The sequence below is a fragment of the Oncorhynchus nerka genome, linkage group LG5 (assembly GCF_034236695.1).
Source record: "Oncorhynchus nerka isolate Pitt River linkage group LG5, Oner_Uvic_2.0, whole genome shotgun sequence".
Taxonomy (NCBI): Eukaryota; Metazoa; Chordata; class Actinopteri; order Salmoniformes; family Salmonidae; genus Oncorhynchus; species Oncorhynchus nerka.
In genome coordinates, this window is record NC_088400.1 from 17,948,476 (window position 1) to 17,966,369 (window position 17,894).

The 17,894-nt window shown below is 53.8% G+C and overlaps 1 protein-coding gene across 1 annotated transcript in view; it reads left to right on the top strand.

The window, feature by feature from the left end:
- Nucleotides 1-17,894, top strand: part of LOC115124642 (ankyrin repeat and KH domain-containing protein 1-like) — a 76,310-nt gene that overhangs the window by 21,572 nt on the left and 36,844 nt on the right. Inside the window, 8 exon segments of the mRNA XM_065018425.1 lie at nt 2,868-3,024; nt 5,183-5,330; nt 5,821-5,968; nt 6,231-6,464; nt 8,741-8,835; nt 10,710-10,865; nt 11,640-11,721; nt 11,968-12,159. Coding sequence (XP_064874497.1) covers nt 2,868-3,024; nt 5,183-5,330; nt 5,821-5,968; nt 6,231-6,464; nt 8,741-8,835; nt 10,710-10,865; nt 11,640-11,721; nt 11,968-12,159 — 1,212 coding nt within the window.

A 17,894-nucleotide genomic window follows, 5' to 3' on the forward strand; every position in this document is an offset into this window, starting at 1 on the left:
GTGATATAAACACTGACTGGCTGGACCCACCCACTTCTAAACTTTTCTGGTACATAGATGGTGCCGTACTGTATGGCTGCTGTCTTGAGCTCTGAACCCAATGTTGCTTTCTTTCTGAATCTTTTTGTGTTTTATTTATTTTTGGCGGGTAGGCGGGGTGTTTCTCTTGCTAGCATGCTCTCACTTTGTCCCTTGTCTCATGTCAACGGACACGCACACAGTTTTGGCTTGGCTGGCCTCCCTGGATGGGAAGTGTGTCTTGGTCCTTGTGAAAGAGGTCCTTCAGTATGTTAACGGAACAAAATCTGTTTTTTCCCTCCTGCCTGCTTCTCTCTCTTGCTCTCCTCCCTCCCTTCCCTGCATCTCGGTCCTCTCCCTCTCTTCTGCTGGCTTTCTCTTCCCTCCCTCTCTCCCACTCACACACACTCGTGTATGACATTCCTGCTTTTCTCCCTGCTGTGCCTTTCTTGTCCAACACCTTCTACACACAGTGCTAGTCCACCAGGCTAGGTCTCGTGTATAATTCACAAGACAGAGCCCTGCTAGCATATAGGTCCCCAAGCCCCTCGCCCCTACCTTTCTGGCCCCTAGCTAGCCCCTACCTTTCTGGCCCCTAGCTAGCCCCTACCCTTCTGGCCCCTAGCTAGCCCCTACCCTTCTGGCCCTTAGCCAGCCCCTACCCTTCTGGCCCTTAGCCAGCCCCTACCCTTCTGGCCCTTAGCCAGCCCCTACCCTTCTGGCCCTTAGCCAGCCCCTACCCTTCTGGCCCTTAGCCAGCCCCTACCCTTCTGGCCCTTAGCCAGCCCCTACCCTTCTGGCCCTTAGCCAGCCCCTACCCTTCTGGCCCCTAGCCAGCCCCTACCCTTCTGGCCCCTAGCCAGCCCCTACCCTTCTGGCCCCTAGCCAGCCCCTAGCCAGGCCCCTACCCTTCTGGCCCCTAGCCAGCCCCCCTACCCTTCTGGCCCCTAGCCAGCCCCTACCCTTCTGGCCCCTAGCCAGCCCCTACCCTTCTGGCCCCTAGCCAGCCCCCTAGACACTAGCCAGCCCCTAGACACTAGCCAGCCCCTACGCCCCAAGACACTCCCCTAGACACTAGCCAGCCCCTACGCCCCAAGACACTCCCCTAGCCAGCCCCTTAGCCAGCCCCTACGCCCCAAGACACTAGCCAGCCCCCTACGCCCCAAGACACTAGCCAGCCCCTACGCCCCCAAGACACTAGCCAGCCCCTACGCCCCAAGACACTAGCCAGCCCCTACGCCCCAAGACACTAGCCAGCCCCTACGCCCCAAGACACTAGCCAGCCCCTACGCCCCAAGACACTAGCCAGCCCCTACGCCCCAAGACACTAGCCAGCCCCTACGCCCCAAGACACTAGCCAGCCCCTAGCCCCAAGACACTAGCCAGCCCCTACGCCCCAAGACACTAGCCAGCCCCTACGCCCCAAGACACTAGCCAGCCCCTACGCCCCAAGACACTAGCCAGCCCCTACGCCCCCAAGACACTAGCCAGCCCCTACCCAAGGCCCCTACCCCAAGACACTAGCCAGCCCCTACCCCCTAAGACACTAGCCCCTACCCCAAGACACTAGCCAGCCCCTACCCCAAGACACTAGCCAGCCCCTACCCCCGCCTAGCCACCCGCCTAGCCACTAGCCACCCCCTAGCCACCCGCCTAGACACTAGCCACCCCCCTAGACACTAGCCACCCCCTAGACTCTAGACACTAGCCACCCGCCTAGCCACTAGCCACCCCTAGCCACCCCCTAGACACTAGCCACCCCCTAGACACTAGCCACCCCCTAGACACTAGCCACCCCCCTAGCCACCACCCTAGACACTAGCCACCCCCCTAGACACCCCCTAGACACCCCCTAGCCACCCCCTAGCCACCCCCTAGACACTAGACACCCCCTAGACACTAGCCACCCCTCTAGACACTAGCCACCCCTCTAGACACTAGCCACCCCTCTAGACACTAGCCACCCCCCTAGACACTAGCCAGTCCTTTTCCCTTCAGGTAGCACCCTAACCCATTGCTTAGACTCTCGTGTAGCCCCCAGGGGTTAGATCTGTGAGACCTGGGTCAGTCGGTTAAGGACATATGTCTACGTTTTCACCTAGCTTCTCAGGGGGAAAGGTGGAAATACTTTCACATTACTTCATGTGAAAATGCCTCTAGACCAAGACGTTTGGACATATAGACATACACCGAGTGTACAAAATATTAGGAACACCTTTTGCCCTCAGAACAGCCTCAATTCGTCGAGGCATGGCCTCTACAAGGTGTCAAAAGCGTTCCACAGGGATGCTGGCCCATGTCGACTCCAATTCTTCCCACAGTTGTCCAGTTGGCTTGATGTCCTTTGGGTGGTGGACCATTTTTAATAAACACAGGAAACTGTTGAGCGTGAACAACCCAGCAGCGTTGCAGTTCTTGGCACACACACACACACACACACACACAATCAATGTCTCAAATGTTTTAAGGCTTCAAAAAAAACTTCTTTAACGTGTCTCCTCCAGTTCATCTCCACTAATTTGAAGGGGATTTAACAAGTGACATCAATAAGGGATCATAGCTTTCACCTGGATTCACCTGCTCAGTTTATTTAATGGAAGAGCACTATGTGTCATGGTTTGTACACTCAGTGTATATACCCAAGACTGTTAAGCTTGTCAAATCTGTTTTCCTGATTTGGATCTAACCCATGCTTGTGTTGTGTTTTGTATTTTTTGTTATGAATGCTGCTACTAACATTGGATTGGATTGGCTGTGGCTGGACTTGCCTCTACGATCACCTGCCTGGCTTCTTTGGTGTGGTTTTGCCCCCATGCCTGTGTTTCCTGTGATGACCTTTAACCCGGAAGGCATTGGTAAACTGTCAACTGCGGATGGTAAAGCGTTTGCAGATCCCGAGGTGCTGCGGAGGCTGACGTCGTCAGTGAGCTGTGCCCTGGACGAGGCGGCTGCTGCCCTGACACGCATGAGAGCAGAGAACACACTCAACGCTGGCCAGGCCGACAAGTATGTATCTATCCCAGTCCATCTATCAATACATGAGAGCAGAGAACACACTCAACGCTGGCCAGGCCGACAAGTATGTATCTATCCCAGTCCATCTATCAATACATGAGAAGAGAACACACTCAACGCTGGCCAGGCCGACAAGTACAGTTGAAGTCGGAAGTTTACATACACCTTAGCCTAATGCATTTAAACTCAGTTTTTCACAATTCCTGATAATTGATTCTAGTAACAATTCCATGTCTTAGGTCAGTTAGGATCACCACTTTATTTTAAGAATGTAAAATGTCAGAATAATTGTTTATTTATTAATAATTTATTTCAGCTTTTATTTCTTTCATCACATTCCCAATGGGTCAGAAGTTTACATACACTCAATTAGTATTTGCTAGCATTGCCTTTAAATTGTTTAACTTGGGTCAAACTTTTGGGGTACCCTTCCACATGCCTCCCATATTAAATTGGGTGAATTTTGGCCCATTCTTCCTGACAGAGCTGGTGAACGGAGTCTGGTTTGTAGGCCTCCTTGCTCGCACACACTTTATCAGTTCTGTCCACAAATGTTCTATAGGATTGAGGTCAGGGCTTTGTGATGGCCATTTTTCCACAACTTTGGAAGTATGCTCGGGGTCATTGTCCATTTGGAAGACCCATTTGCGACCAAGTAAAGAGGCACTGGGTTTGAAGGTAGGGGCCTTGAAATACATCCACAGGTACAACTTCTGATGTCTTGAGATGTTGTTCAATATATCCACCACATTTTTCATCCTCATGATGCCATCTATTTTGTGAAGTGCACCCCAGTCCCTCCTGCAGCAAAGCACCCCCACAACATGATGCTGCCACCCCCTGTGCTTCATGGTTGGGATGGTGTTCTTCGACTTGCAAGCCTCCCCCTTTTTCCTCCAAACATAATGATGGTCATTATGATCAAACAGTTCTATTTCTGTTTCATCAGACCAGAGGACATTTCTCCAAATAGTGTGATCTTTGTCCCCATGTGCAGTTGCAAACCGTAGTCTGGCTTTTTTATGGCTGTTTTGGAGCAGTGGCTTCTTCCTTGCTGAGCGGCCTTTCAGGTTATGTCGATATAGGACTCATTTTACTGTGGATATTGATACTTTTGTACCTGTTTCCTCCAGCATCTTCACAAGGTCCTTTGCTCTTGTTCTGGGATTGATTTGCACTTTTCGCAAAAGTACATTAATCTCTAGGAGACAGAACGCGTCTCCTTCCTGAGCGGTATGACGGATGCGTGGTCCCATGGTGTTTATACTTGCGTACTATTGTTTATACAGATGAACATTGGGAAATTGCTCCCAAGGATGAACCAGACTTGTGGAGGTCGGCAATTTCTTTTCTGAGGTCTTGGCTGATTTCTTTTGATTTTCCAATGATGTCAAGTAAAGAGGCACTGGGTTTGAAGGTAGGGGCCTTGAAATACATCCACAGGTACAACTCCAATTGACTCAAATGATGTCAATTAGCCTATCAGAAGCTTCTAAAGTCATGACATCATTTTCTGGAATTTTCCAAGCTATTTAAAGGCACATTCAGCTTAGTGTATGTAAAATTCTGACCCACTGGAATTGTGATACACTGAATTATAAGTGAAATAATTTGTAAACAATTGTTGGAAAAATGACTTGTCATGCACAAAGTGGATGTCCTAACCAACTTGACAAAACTATAGTTTGTTCACAAGAAATTTGTGGAGTGGTTGAAAACGAGTTTTAATGACTCCAACCTAAGTGTATGTAAACTTCCGACTTCAACTGTGTGTGTCTACCCCAGTTCATCTGTCAATACATCTGTCAATAAATGAGAAGAGAACAACGCTGGCCAGGCCGACAAGTATGTGAGACAAACTGAATATAGCAGTCAATATCTGAATGTCAATCAATCTATTACTGCCGCGATCAATATGTTACCTGATCAAACAGTTCAGTCATCATATGTCTGGTAGTTTCTCTCACAGTAATAAAATAAGTATGATTATGAGCTGTGTGTGTGGCATTAGTTGTGTGTGTGTGTTTCTCAGGGGTGTGTGTTCTCTTGTCATAGTGGCAGTAATTGTAACTGTTTGATTACGAAGTGTGTGTGTGTGTTTGTTCTCCTGTCACAGTGGCAGTAATTGTAGCAGTCTGGTTATTTTCAGCCGTAGTCTAGCAGAGGCGTGTTCGGATGGAGACGTGAACGCCGTGAGGAAGCTGCTAGACGAGGGGCGGAGCGTCAACGAACACACGGAGGAAGGAGAGAGTCTTCTCTGCCTCGCCTGCTCTGCTGGATACTATGAACTCGCACAGGTGTGTGTGTGTGAGAGCAGTGTGTGTGTGTGTGAGAGCAGTGTGTGTGTGTGTGAGAGCAGTGTGTGTGTGTGTGTGAGAGCAGTGTGTGTGAGAGCAGTGTGTGTGAGAGCAGTGTGTGTGTGTGTGAGAGCAGTGTGTGTGTGTGTGAGAGCAGTGTGTGTGTGTGTGAGAGCAGTGTGTGTGTGTGTGAGAGCAGTGTGTGTGTGTGTGAGAGCAGTGTGTGTGTGTGTGAGAGCAGTGTGTGTGTGTGTGTGAGAGCAGTGTGTGTGTGTGTGAGAGCAGTGTGTGTGTGTGTGTGTGTGAGAGCAGTGTGTGTGTGTGTGTGTGAGAGCAGTGTGTGTGTGTGTGTGTCTGTCGCAAGTGTGTAATCAACCTTTTCGAATAAGTCATTTCAGTAACTTCCGTGAAAGGTGTCCTCAGAATGCGGTTCAGTCCCCCACAATCTCTACAGCATACAGCTCTGACCCCGACTGTGATTGGTTGTTAGGTGCTGCTCGCCATGCATGCCAACGTGGAGGACCGGGGGATTAAAGGTGACATCACTCCCCTGATGGCGGCGGCGAGCGGCGGTTACGTCGACATCGTCAAGCTGCTCCTGGTCCACGGGGCTGACGCCAACGCACAGTCCTCCACCGGTACCAATACACATATTTCTTTATCGTTTTCCATCTGCCTTGCTCAATGTGCGTCTGGTTATTTCTTGTCATCATTTTTTGTCCAAACCAAAATGTTTAGATTTCTGCTTGGACAATATGTCCCTATTCACCATCTCGGCCCCCATCGAGTTGCATTACATCTAAACATCACTAACACACGTAACACAGCCCTGACGTAAGGTCTCTCTCTCCCTCTGTAGGTAACACAGCCCTGACGTATGGTCTCTCTCTCCTTCTGTAGGTAACACAGCCCTGACGTATGCGTGTGCTGGGGGGTTTGTGGATGTGGTGAAGGTTCTCCTGAAGGAGGGGGCCAACATCGAGGATCACAATGAGAACGGACACACCCCTCTAATGGAGGGGGCGAGCGCGGGCCATGTGGAGGTGGCCAGGGTTCTGCTGGAGTACGGCGCCGGGATCAACACACACTCCAACGAGTTCAAGGAGAGCGCCCTCACACTCGCCTGCTACAAAGGTCTTCTTCACTTCTCGTCGGAGTATTCAAGTGTTCCCTTTGACTGTTTTTTTTTAGATGTTTTCATGTGGCACTCGCTCACATCGCCCCCCCCCAATGCAACCTTCATAGTCTCAGACAACAAAATAATAGTTTCTGCTTCTCTCTCTCCTCCGCCCTCTCTCTCTCTCCTCCGCCCTCTCTCTCTCTCCCCCCCCTCTCTCTCTCTCCCCCGCCCTCTCTCTCTCTCCCCGCCCTCTCTCTCTCTCCCCCGCCCTCTCTCTCTCTCCCCCGCCCTCTCTCTCTCTCCCCCGCCCTCTCTCTCTCTCCCCCGCCCTCTCTCTCTCTCCCTGCCCTCTCTCTCTCTCCCCTGCCCTCTCTCTCTCTCCCCTGCCCTCTCTCTCTCTCCCCTGCCCTCTCTCTCTCTCCCCTGCCCTCTCTCTCTCTCCCCTGCCCTCTCTCTCTCCTCTCTCTCTCCCCTGCCCTCTCTCCCCTGCCCTCTCTCCCCTGCCCTCTCTCCCCTGCCCTCTCTCCCCTGCCCTCTCTCCCCTCCCTGCCCTCTCTCCCCTGCCCTCTCTCTCCTGCCCTCTCTCCCTGCCCTCTCTCTCCTGCCCTCTCTCTCCTGCCCTCTCTCTCCTGCCCTCTCTCCCTGCCCTCTCTCTCCCTGCCCTCTCTCTCCTGCCCTCTCTCTCCTGCCCTCTCTCTCCTGCCCTCTCTCTCCTGCCCTCTCTCTCCTGCCATCTCTCTCCTGCCCTCTCTCTCCTGCCCTCTCTCTCTGCCCTCTCTCTCCTGCCCTCTCTCTCCTGCCCTCTCTCTCCTGCCCTCTCTCTCCTGCCCTCTCTCTCCTGCCCTCTCTCTCCTGCCCTCTCTCTCCTGCCCTCTCTCTCCTGCCCTCTCTCTCCTGCCCTCTCTCTCCTGCCCTCTCTCTCCTGCCCTCTCTCTCCTGCCCTCTCTCTCCTGCCCTCTCTCTCCTGCCCTCTCTCTCCTGCCCTCTCTCTCCTGCCCTCTCTCTCCTGCCCTCTCTCTCCTGCCCTCTCTCTCCTGCCCTCTCTCTCCTGCCCTCTCTCTCTGCCCTCTCTCTCCTGCCCTCTCTCTCCTGCCCTCTCTCTCCTGCCCTCTCTCTCCTCTCCTCTCTCCCCCTCCTCTCCCCTCCCCCTCTCTCCCCTGCCCCCTCTCTCCCCTGCCCCCTCTCTCCCCTGCCCCCTCTCTCCCCTGCCCCCTCTCTCCCCCTGCCCCCTCTCTCCCCTGCCCCCTCTCTCCCCTGCCCCCTCTCTCCCCTGCCCCCTCTCTCCTGCCCTCTCCCCCTGCCCCCTCTCTCCCCTGCCCCCTCTCTCCCCTGCCCCCTCTCCCCCTGCCCTCTCCCCCTGCCCTCTCCCCCTGCCCTCTCTCCCCTGCCCTGTCTCCCCTGCCCTCTCTCCCCTGCCCTCTCTCCCCTGCCCTCTCTCCCCTGCCCTCTCTCCCCTGCCCTCTCTCCCCTGCCCTCTCTCCCCTGCCCTCTCTCCCCTGCCCCCTCTCTCCCCTGCCCCCTCTCTCCCCTGCCCCCTCTCTCCCCTGCCCCCTCTCTCCCCTGCCCCCTCTCTCCCCTGCCCCCTCTCTCCCCTGCCCCCTCTCTCCCCTGCCCCCTCTCTCCCCTGCCCCCTCTCTCCCCTGCCCCCTCTCCCCTGCCCCCTCTCTCCCCTGCCCCCTCTCCCCCTGCCCTCTCCCCCTGCCCCCTCTCCCCCTGCCCCCTCTCTCCCCCTGCCCCTCTCTCCCCTGCCCCCTCTCTCCCCTGCCCTCTCCCCCCTGCCCTCTCTCCCCTGCCCTCTCTCCCCTGCCCTCTCTCCCCTGCCCTCTCTCCCCTGCCCTCTCTCCCCTGCCCTCTCTCCCCTGCCCTCTCTCCCCTGCCCTCTCTCCCTGCCCTCTCTCTCCTGCCCTCTCTCCCCTGCCCTCTCTCCCCTGCCCTCTCTCCCCTGCCCTCTCTCCCCTGCCCTCTCTCCCCTGCCCTCTCTCCCCTGCCCTCTCTCCCCTGCCCTCTCTCCCCTGCCCTCTCTCCCCTGCCCTCTCTCCCCTGCCCTCTCTCCCCCCTGCCCTCTCTCCCCTGCCCTCTCTCCCCTGCCCTCTCTCCCCTGCCCTCTCTCCTGCCCTCTCTCCTGCCCTCTCCCTGCCCTCTCTCCCCTGCCCTCTCTCCCTGCCCTCTCTCCCCTGCCCTCTCTCCCCTGCTCTCTCTCTCTCTCTCTCTCTCCCCTGCCCTCTCTCTCTCTCTCCCCTGCCCTCTCTCTCTCTCTCCCCTGCCCTCTCTCTCTATATATATATATTAGGTCATCTGGACATGGTGAGGTTTCTGCTGGAAGCCGGGGCAGATCAGGAGCATAAGACCGATGAGATGCACACAGCGCTGATGGAAGCCTGCATGGTGAGTATATGACCCAACACACAGCCCCTCTCTCTCGCTGCATGGTGAACATATGACCCAACACACAGCCCCTCTCTCCTCTCTCCCTGCATGGTGAACATATGACCCAACACACAGCCCCTCTCTCTCCCTGCATGGTGAACATATGACCCAACACACAGCCCCTCTCTCTCCCTGCATGGTGAACATATGACCCAACACACAGCCCCTCTCTCCTCTCTCCCTGCATGGTGAACATATGACCCAACACACAGCCCCTCTCTCCTCTCTCCCTGCATGGTGAACATATGACCCAACACACAGCCCCTCTCTCCTCTCTCCCTGCATGGTGAACATATGACCCGACACACAGCCCCTCTCTCCTCTCTCCCTGCATGGTGAACATATGACCCAACACACATCCCCTCTCTCCTCTCTCCCTGCATGGTGAACATATGACCCAACACACAGCCCTTCTCTCCTCTCTCCCTGCATGGTGAACATATGACCCAACACACAGCCCCTCTCTCTCCCTGCATGGTGAACATATGACCCAACACACATCCCCTCTCTCTCCCTGCATGGTGAACATATGACCCAACACACATCCCCTCTCTCTCCCTGCATGGTGAACATATGACCCAACACACATCCCCTCTCTCGCTGCATGGTGAACATATATATGACCCAACACACAGCCCCTCTCTCCTCTCTCGCTGCATGGTGAACATATGACCCAACACACAGCCCCTCTCTCCTCTCTCGCTGCATGGTGAACATATGACCCAACACACAGCCCCTCTCTCCTCTCTCCCTGCATGGTGAACATATGACCCGACACACAGCCCCTCTCTCCTCTCTCCCTGCATGGTGAACATATGACCCAACACACAGCCCCTCTCTCCTCTCTCCCTGCATGGTGAACATATGACCCGACACACAGCCCCTCTCTCCTCTCTCCCTGCATGGTGAACATATGACCCAACACACATCCCCTCTCTCTCCCTGCATGGTGAGCATATGACCCGACACACAGCCCCTCTCTCTCCCTGCATGGTGAACATATGACCCAACACACAGCCCCTCTCTCCTCTCTCCCTGCATGGTGAGCATATGACCCAACACACAGCCCCTCTCTCTCCCTGCATGGTGAGCATATGACCCAACACACATCCCCTCTCTCCTCTCTCCCTGCATGGTGAACATATGACCCAACACACATCCCCTCTCTCCCTGCATGGTGAACATATGACCCAACACACAGCCCCTCTCTCCTCTCTCCCTGCATGGTGAACATATGACCCAACACACATCCCCTCTCTCCCTGCATGGTGAACATATGACCCAACACACATCCCCTCTCTCCTCTCTCCCTGCATGGTGAACATATGACCCAACACACATCCCCTCTCTCCCTGCATGGTGAACATATGACCCAACACACAGCCCCTCTCTCCTCTCTCCCTGCATGGTGAACATATGACCCAACACACATCCCCTCTCTCCCTGCATGGTGAACATATGACCCAACACACATCCCCTCTCTCCTCTCTCCCTGCATGGTGAACATATGACCCAACACACATCCCCTCTCTCCTCTCTCCCTGCATGGTGAACATATGACCCAACACACAGCCCCTCTCTCCTCTCTCCCTGCATGGTGAACATATGACCCAACACACAGCCCCTCTCTCCTCTCTCCCTGCATGGTGAACATATGACCCAACACACAGCCCCTCTCTCCTCTCTCCCTGCATGGTGAACATATGACCCCACACACAGACCCTCTCTCCTCTCTCCCTGCTTGTGTGTGAGAATGTGTGTGTAACTCTGTGTCATAACCAACTCAGGTGCTTATGTTGTCCCTGTGTGTGTGTGTGCTCTTCCTGTCCCAGGATGGGCATGTGGAGGTGGCACGGCTGCTGTTGGACAGCGGGGCGCAGGTCAACATGCCAGCTGACTCCTTCGAGTCGCCCCTCACCCTGGCAGCCTGCGGCGGGCATGTGGATCTAGCAGCTCTGCTCATAGAGAGAGGGGCCAACCTCGAGGAGGTGAGTAGCAACACAGTCCTAAACCAGTGGATGTTTAAATGTGGGTGAAGGAGGGTTAGGGTCACACAGAGAGACGGCGAATCCCAAACCTGCTCTGAGGATCCTCCGTTGTCACACTGAGGTTAATGTCCAGAAGGCGAGTGGCGAGGGGCTTAGTAAATCCATCAGCTTCAGGACACACTCCTGACTTACATCATGTTCCACTTTTAAATAATAAAACAAGCATGAAATTCAAATGAACAACCCCCCCCCTCAGTAATAGTTAAATGTTTCATTTGGGGGTTATTTTTGTAGCTTTTACATGTCAAGTCTCGACATCAGACAAACCAATGCACGTGTCATATAATTAGGCACGCCTCTCCATTCTTTTGTGAAATTGCATAAATAAACGCACTGCCTTGTGGGATTCCACTTTGCTGTGGGAGCGGCAGGGTTGCAGGCTCAGTCGAAGTGCCTACTGGAGGGGTGAACTCGCCACCTTGATCATTTTCACTCCTTCAGCTTTGGGACACTTGTTCAAATGGGGGACTGGGGGTGGCGAGGGAATGGGGGGGTACTGGGGGTGGCGAGGGAATGGGGGGGCGAGGGACTGGGGGGGGTACTGGGGGTGGCGAGGAATGGGGGGGTACTGGGGGTGGCGAGGGAATGGGGGGGCGAGGGACTGGGGGGGTACTGGGGGTGGCGAGGAATGGGGGGGGTACTGGGGGGTGATGGGAGGGGAGGTGGGGTTTTTGGGACTCAGCGTCGTGTAACTGTCTGTTTTAATGTGTCCAGGTGAATGATGAAGGTTACACTCCTCTGATGGAGGCAGCCCGAGAAGGTCATGAAGAGATGGTGGCCCTGCTACTGGCTCAGGGTAATCAACTGGAAGATAAATGGATACCTGCACACTGTTCAATGCTGTTGCATATATACTATGTTATTGTGTGCAATGAAGTGCTTTGTCAGGCCTGTTGGTGAGGGTCTCACTCCTAATATAGACACTTACCTCCCTCTCTCTCTCGCTCTCTCGCTCTCCTCCATCCATCTCTCTCGCTCTCCTCCATCCATCTCTCTCGCTCTCCTCCATCCATCTCTCTCGCTCTCCTCCATCCATCTCCAGGTGCGAACATCAACGCCCAGACGGAGGAGACCCAGGAAACAGCCCTGACGCTGTCCTGCTGTGGAGGGTTCCTGGAGGTGGCCGACTTCCTCATCAAGGCCGGGGCTGACATCGAGCTGGGCTGCTCCACGCCTCTCATGGAGGCTGCACAGGAGGGTCACCTGGAGCTGGTCAAATACCTCCTGACTGCAGGTACACAAACACCTGGAGCTGGTCAAACACCTCCAGACTGCAGGTACATAAACACCTGGAGCTGGTCAAACACCTCCCGACTGCAGGTACATAAACACCTGAAGCTGGTCAAACACATCCTGACTGCAGGTACATAAACACCTGGAGCTGGTCAAACACCTCCCGACTGCAGGTACATAAACACCTCCCGACTGCAGGTACATAAACACCTCCCGACTGCAGGTACATAAACACCTCCCGACTGCAGGTACATAAACACCTCCCGACTGCAGGTACATAAACACATCCCGACTGCAGGTACATAAACACCTCCCGACTGCAGGTACATAAACACCTGGAGCTGGTCAAATAACTCCTGACTGCAGGTACATAAACACCTCCCGACTGCAGGTACATAAACACCTGGAGCTGGTCAAACACCTCCCGACTGCAGGTACATAAACACCTGGAGCTGGTCAAACACCTCCTGACTGCAGGTACATAAACACCTGGAGCTGGCCAAACACCTCCCGACTGCAGGTACATAAACACCTGGAGCTGGTCAAACACCTCCCGACTGCAGGTACATAAACACCTGGAGCTGGTCAAACACCTCCTGACTGCAGGTACATAAACACCTGGAGCTGGCCAAACACCTCCCGACTGCAGGTACATAAACACCTGGAGCTGGTCAAACACCTCCTGACTGCAGGTACATAAACACCTGGAGCTGGTCAAACACCTCCCGACTGCAGGTACATAAACACCTGGAGCTGGTCAAACACCTCCCGACTGCAGGTACATAAACACCTGGAGCTGGCCAAACACCTCCCGACTGCAGGTACATAAACACCTGGAGCTGGTCAAACACCTCCCGACTGCAGGTACATAAACACCTGGAGCTGGCCAAACACCTCCCGACTGCAGGTACATAAACACCTCCCGACTGCAGGTACATAAACACCTGGAGCTGGTCAAATACCTCCCGACTGCAGGTACATAAACACCTGGAGCTGGTCAAACACCTCCCGACTGCAGGTACATAAACACCTGGAGCTGGTCAAATACCTCCTGACTGCATGTACATAAACACCTCCCGACTGCAGGTACATAAACACCTCCCGACTGCAGGTACATAAACACCTGGAGCTGGTCAAATACCTCCCGACTGCAGGTACATAAACACCTGGAGCTGGTCAAACACCTCCCGACTGCAGGTACATAAACACCTGGAGCTGGTCAAATACCTCCTGACTGCATGTACATAAACACCTCCCGACTGCAGGTACATAAACACCTGGAGCTGGTCAAATACCTCCTGACTGCAGGTACATAAACACCTCCCGACTGCAGGTACATAAACACCTCCCGACTGCAGGTACATAAACACATCCCGACTGCAGGTACATAAACACCTGGAGCTGGTCAAACACCTCCCGACTGCAGGTACATAAACACCTGGAGCTGGTCAAACACCTCCCGACTGCAGGTACATAAACACCTCCCGACTGCAGGTACATAAACACCTGGAGCTGGTCAAACACATCCCGACTGCAGGTACATAAACACCTCCCGACTGCAGGTACATAAACACCTCCCGACTGCAGGTACATAAACACCTGGAGCTGGTCAAATACCTCCCGACTGCAGGTACATAAACACCTGGAGCTGGTCAAATACCTCCTGACTGCATGTACATAAACACCTCCCGACTGCAGGTACATAAACACCTGGAGCTGGTCAAATACCTCCTGACTGCAGGTACATAAACACCTCCCGACTGCAGGTACATAAACACCTCCCGACTGCAGGTACATAAACACATCCCGACTGCAGGTACATAAACACCTGGAGCTGGTCAAACACCTCCCGACTGCAGGTACATAAACACCTGGAGCTGGTCAAACACCTCCCGACTGCAGGTACATAAACACCTCCCGACTGCAGGTACATAAACACCTGGAGCTGGTCAAACACATCCCGACTGCAGGTACATAAACACCTCCCGACTGCAGGTACATAAACACCTCCCGACTGCAGGTACATAAACACCTGGAGCTGGTCAAATACCTCCTGACTGCAGGTACATAAACACCTGGAGCTGGTCAAACACCTCCCGACTGCAGGTACATAAACACCTGGAGCTGGTCAAACACCTCCCGACTGCAGGTACATAAACACCTCCCGACTGCAGGTACATAAACACCTGGAGCTGGTCAAATACCTCCTGACTGCATGTACATAAACACCTCCCGACTGCAGGTACATAAACACCTGGAGCTGGTCAAATACCTCCTGACTGCAGGTACATAAACACCTCCCGACTGCAGGTACATAAACACCTGGAGCTGGTCAAACACCTCCCGACTGCAGGTACATAAACACCTGGAGCTGGTCAAACACCTCCCGACTGCAGGTACATAAACACCTCCCGACTGCAGGTACATAAACACCTGGAGCTGGTCAAACACCTCCCGACTGCAGGTACATAAACACCTGGAGCTGGTCAAATACCTCCTGACTGCATGTACATAAACACCTCCCGACTGCAGGTACATAAACACCTGGAGCTGGTCAAATACCTCCTGACTGCAGGTACATAAACACCTCCCGACTGCAGGTACATAAACACCTGGAGCTGGTCAAACACCTCCCGACTGCAGGTACATAAACACCTGGAGCTGGTCAAACACCTCCCGACTGCAGGTACATAAACACCTCCCGACTGCAGGTACATAAACACATCCCGACTGCAGGTACATAAACACCTCCCGACTGCAGGTACATAAACACCTGGAGCTGGTCAAACACCTCCCGACTGCAGGTACATAAACACCTGGAGCTGGTCAAACACCTCCCGACTGCAGGTACATAAACACCTGGAGCTGGTCAAACACCTCCCGACTGCAGGTACATAAACACCTCCCGACTGCAGGTACATAAACACCTGGAGCTGGTCAAACACATCCCGACTGCAGGTACATAAACACCTCCCGACTGCAGGTACATAAACACCTCCCGACTGCAGGTACATAAACACCTGGAGCTGGTCAAATACCTCCTGACTGCAGGTACATAAACACCTGGAGCTGGTCAAACACCTCCCGAACACTTGGAGCTGGTCAAACACTCCCGACTGCAGGTACATAAACACCTGGAGCTGGTCAAACACCTCCCGACTGCAGGTACATAAACACCTGGAGCTGGTCAAACACCTCCCGACTGCAGGTACATAAACACCTGGAGCTGGTCAAACACCTCCCGACTGCAGGTACATAAACACCTGGAGCTGGTCAAACACCTCCCGACTGCAGGTACATAAACACCTGGAGCTGGTCAAACACCTCCCGACTGCAGGTACATAAACACCTGGAGCTGGTCAAATACCTCCTGACTGCATGTACATAAACACCTCCCGACTGCAGGTACATAAACACCTGGAGCTGGTCAAATACCTCCTGACTGCAGGTACATAAACACCTCCCGACTGCAGGTACATAAACACCTGGAGCTGGTCAAATACCTCCCGACTGCAGGTACATAAACACCTGGAGCTGGTCAAACACCTCCCGACTGACATAAACACCTGGAGCTGGTCAAACACCTCCCTGACTGCAGGTACATAAACACCTGGAGCTGGTCAAATACCTCCCGACTGCAGGTACATAAACACCTGGAGCTGGTCAAACACCTCCCGACTGCAGGTACATAAACACCTGGAGCTGGTCAAATACCTCCTGACTGCATGTACATAAACACCTCCCGACTGCAGGTACATAAACACCTGGAGCTGGTCAAATACCTCCTGACTGCAGGTACATAAACACCTCCCGACTGCAGGTACATAAACACCTGGAGCTGGTCAAACACCTCCCGACTGCAGGTACATAAACACCTGGAGCTGGTCAAACACCTCCCGACTGCAGGTACATAAACACCTCCCGACTGCAGGTACATAAACACATCCCGACTGCAGGTACATAAACACCTCCCGACTGCAGGTACATAAACACCTGGAGCTGGTCAAACACCTCCCGACTGCAGGTACATAAACACCTGGAGCTGGTCAAACACCTCCCGACTGCAGGTACATAAACACCTGGAGCTGGTCAAACACCTCCCGACTGCAGGTACATAAACACCTCCCGACTGCAGGTACATAAACACCTGGAGCTGGTCAAACACATCCCGACTGCAGGTACATAAACACCTCCCGACTGCAGGTACATAAACACCTCCCGACTGCAGGTACATAAACACCTGGAGCTGGTCAAATACCTCCTGACTGCAGGTACATAAACACCTGGAGCTGGTCAAACACCTCCCGACTGCAGGTACATAAACACCTGGAGCTGGTCAAACACCTCCCGACTGCAGGTACATAAACACCTGGAGCTGGTCAAACACCTCCCGACTGCAGGTACATAAACACCTGGAGCTGGTCAAACACCTCCCGACTGCAGGTACATAAACACCTGGAGCTGGTCAAATACCTCCCGACTGCAGGTACATAAACACCTGGAGCTGGTCAAACACCTCCCGACTGCAGGTACATAAACACCTGGAGCTGGTCAAACACCTCCCGACTGCAGGTACATAAACACCTGGAGCTGGTCAAACACCTCCCGACTGCAGGTACATAAACACCTGGAGCTGGTCAAACACCTCCCGACTGCAGGTACATAAACACCTCCCGACTGCAGGTACATAAACACCTGGAGCTGGTCAAACACCTCCCGACTGCAGGTACATAAACACCTGGAGCTGGTCAAACACCTCCCGACTGCAGGTACATAAACACCTGGAGCTGGTCAAACACCTCCCGACTGCAGGTACATAAACACCTCCCGACTGCAGGTACATAAACACCTGGAGCTGGTCAAATACCTCCTGACTGCATGTACATAAACACCTCCCGACTGCAGGTACATAAACACCTGGAGCTGGTCAAATACCTCCCGACTGCAGGTACATAAACACCTGGAGCTGGTCAAACACCTCCCGACTGCAGGTACATAAACACCTGGAGCTGGTCAAATACCTCCCGACTGCAGGTACATAAACACCTGGAGCTGGTCAAACACCTCCCGACTGCAGGTACATAAACACCTCCCGACTGCAGATACATAAACACCTGGAGCTGGTCAAACACCTCCCGACTGCAGGTACATAAACACCTCCCGACTGCAGGTACATAAACACCTGGAGCTGGTCAAACACCTCCCGACTGCAGGTACATAAACACCTCCCGACTGCAGGTACATAAACACATCCCGACTGCAGGTACATAAACACCTCCCGACTGCAGGTACATAAACACCTGGAGCTGGTCAAATAACTCCTGACTGCAGGTACATAAACACCTCCCGACTGCAGGTACATAAACACCTGGAGCTGGTCAAACACCTCCCGACTGCAGGTACATAAACACCTGGAGATGGTCAAACACCTCCTGACTGCAGGTACATAAACACCTGGAGCTGGCCAAACACCTCCCGACTGCAGGTACATAAACACCTGGAGCTGGTCAAACACCTCCTGACTGCAGGTACATAAACACCTGGAGCTGGTCAAACACCTCCCGACTGCAGGTACATAAACACCTGGAGCTGGTCAAACACCTCCCGACTGCAGGTACATAAACACCTGGAGCTGGTCAAACACCTCCCGACTGCAGGTACATAAACACCTCCCGACTGCAGGTACATAAACACCTGGAGCTGGTCAAATACCTCCTGACTGCATGTACATAAACA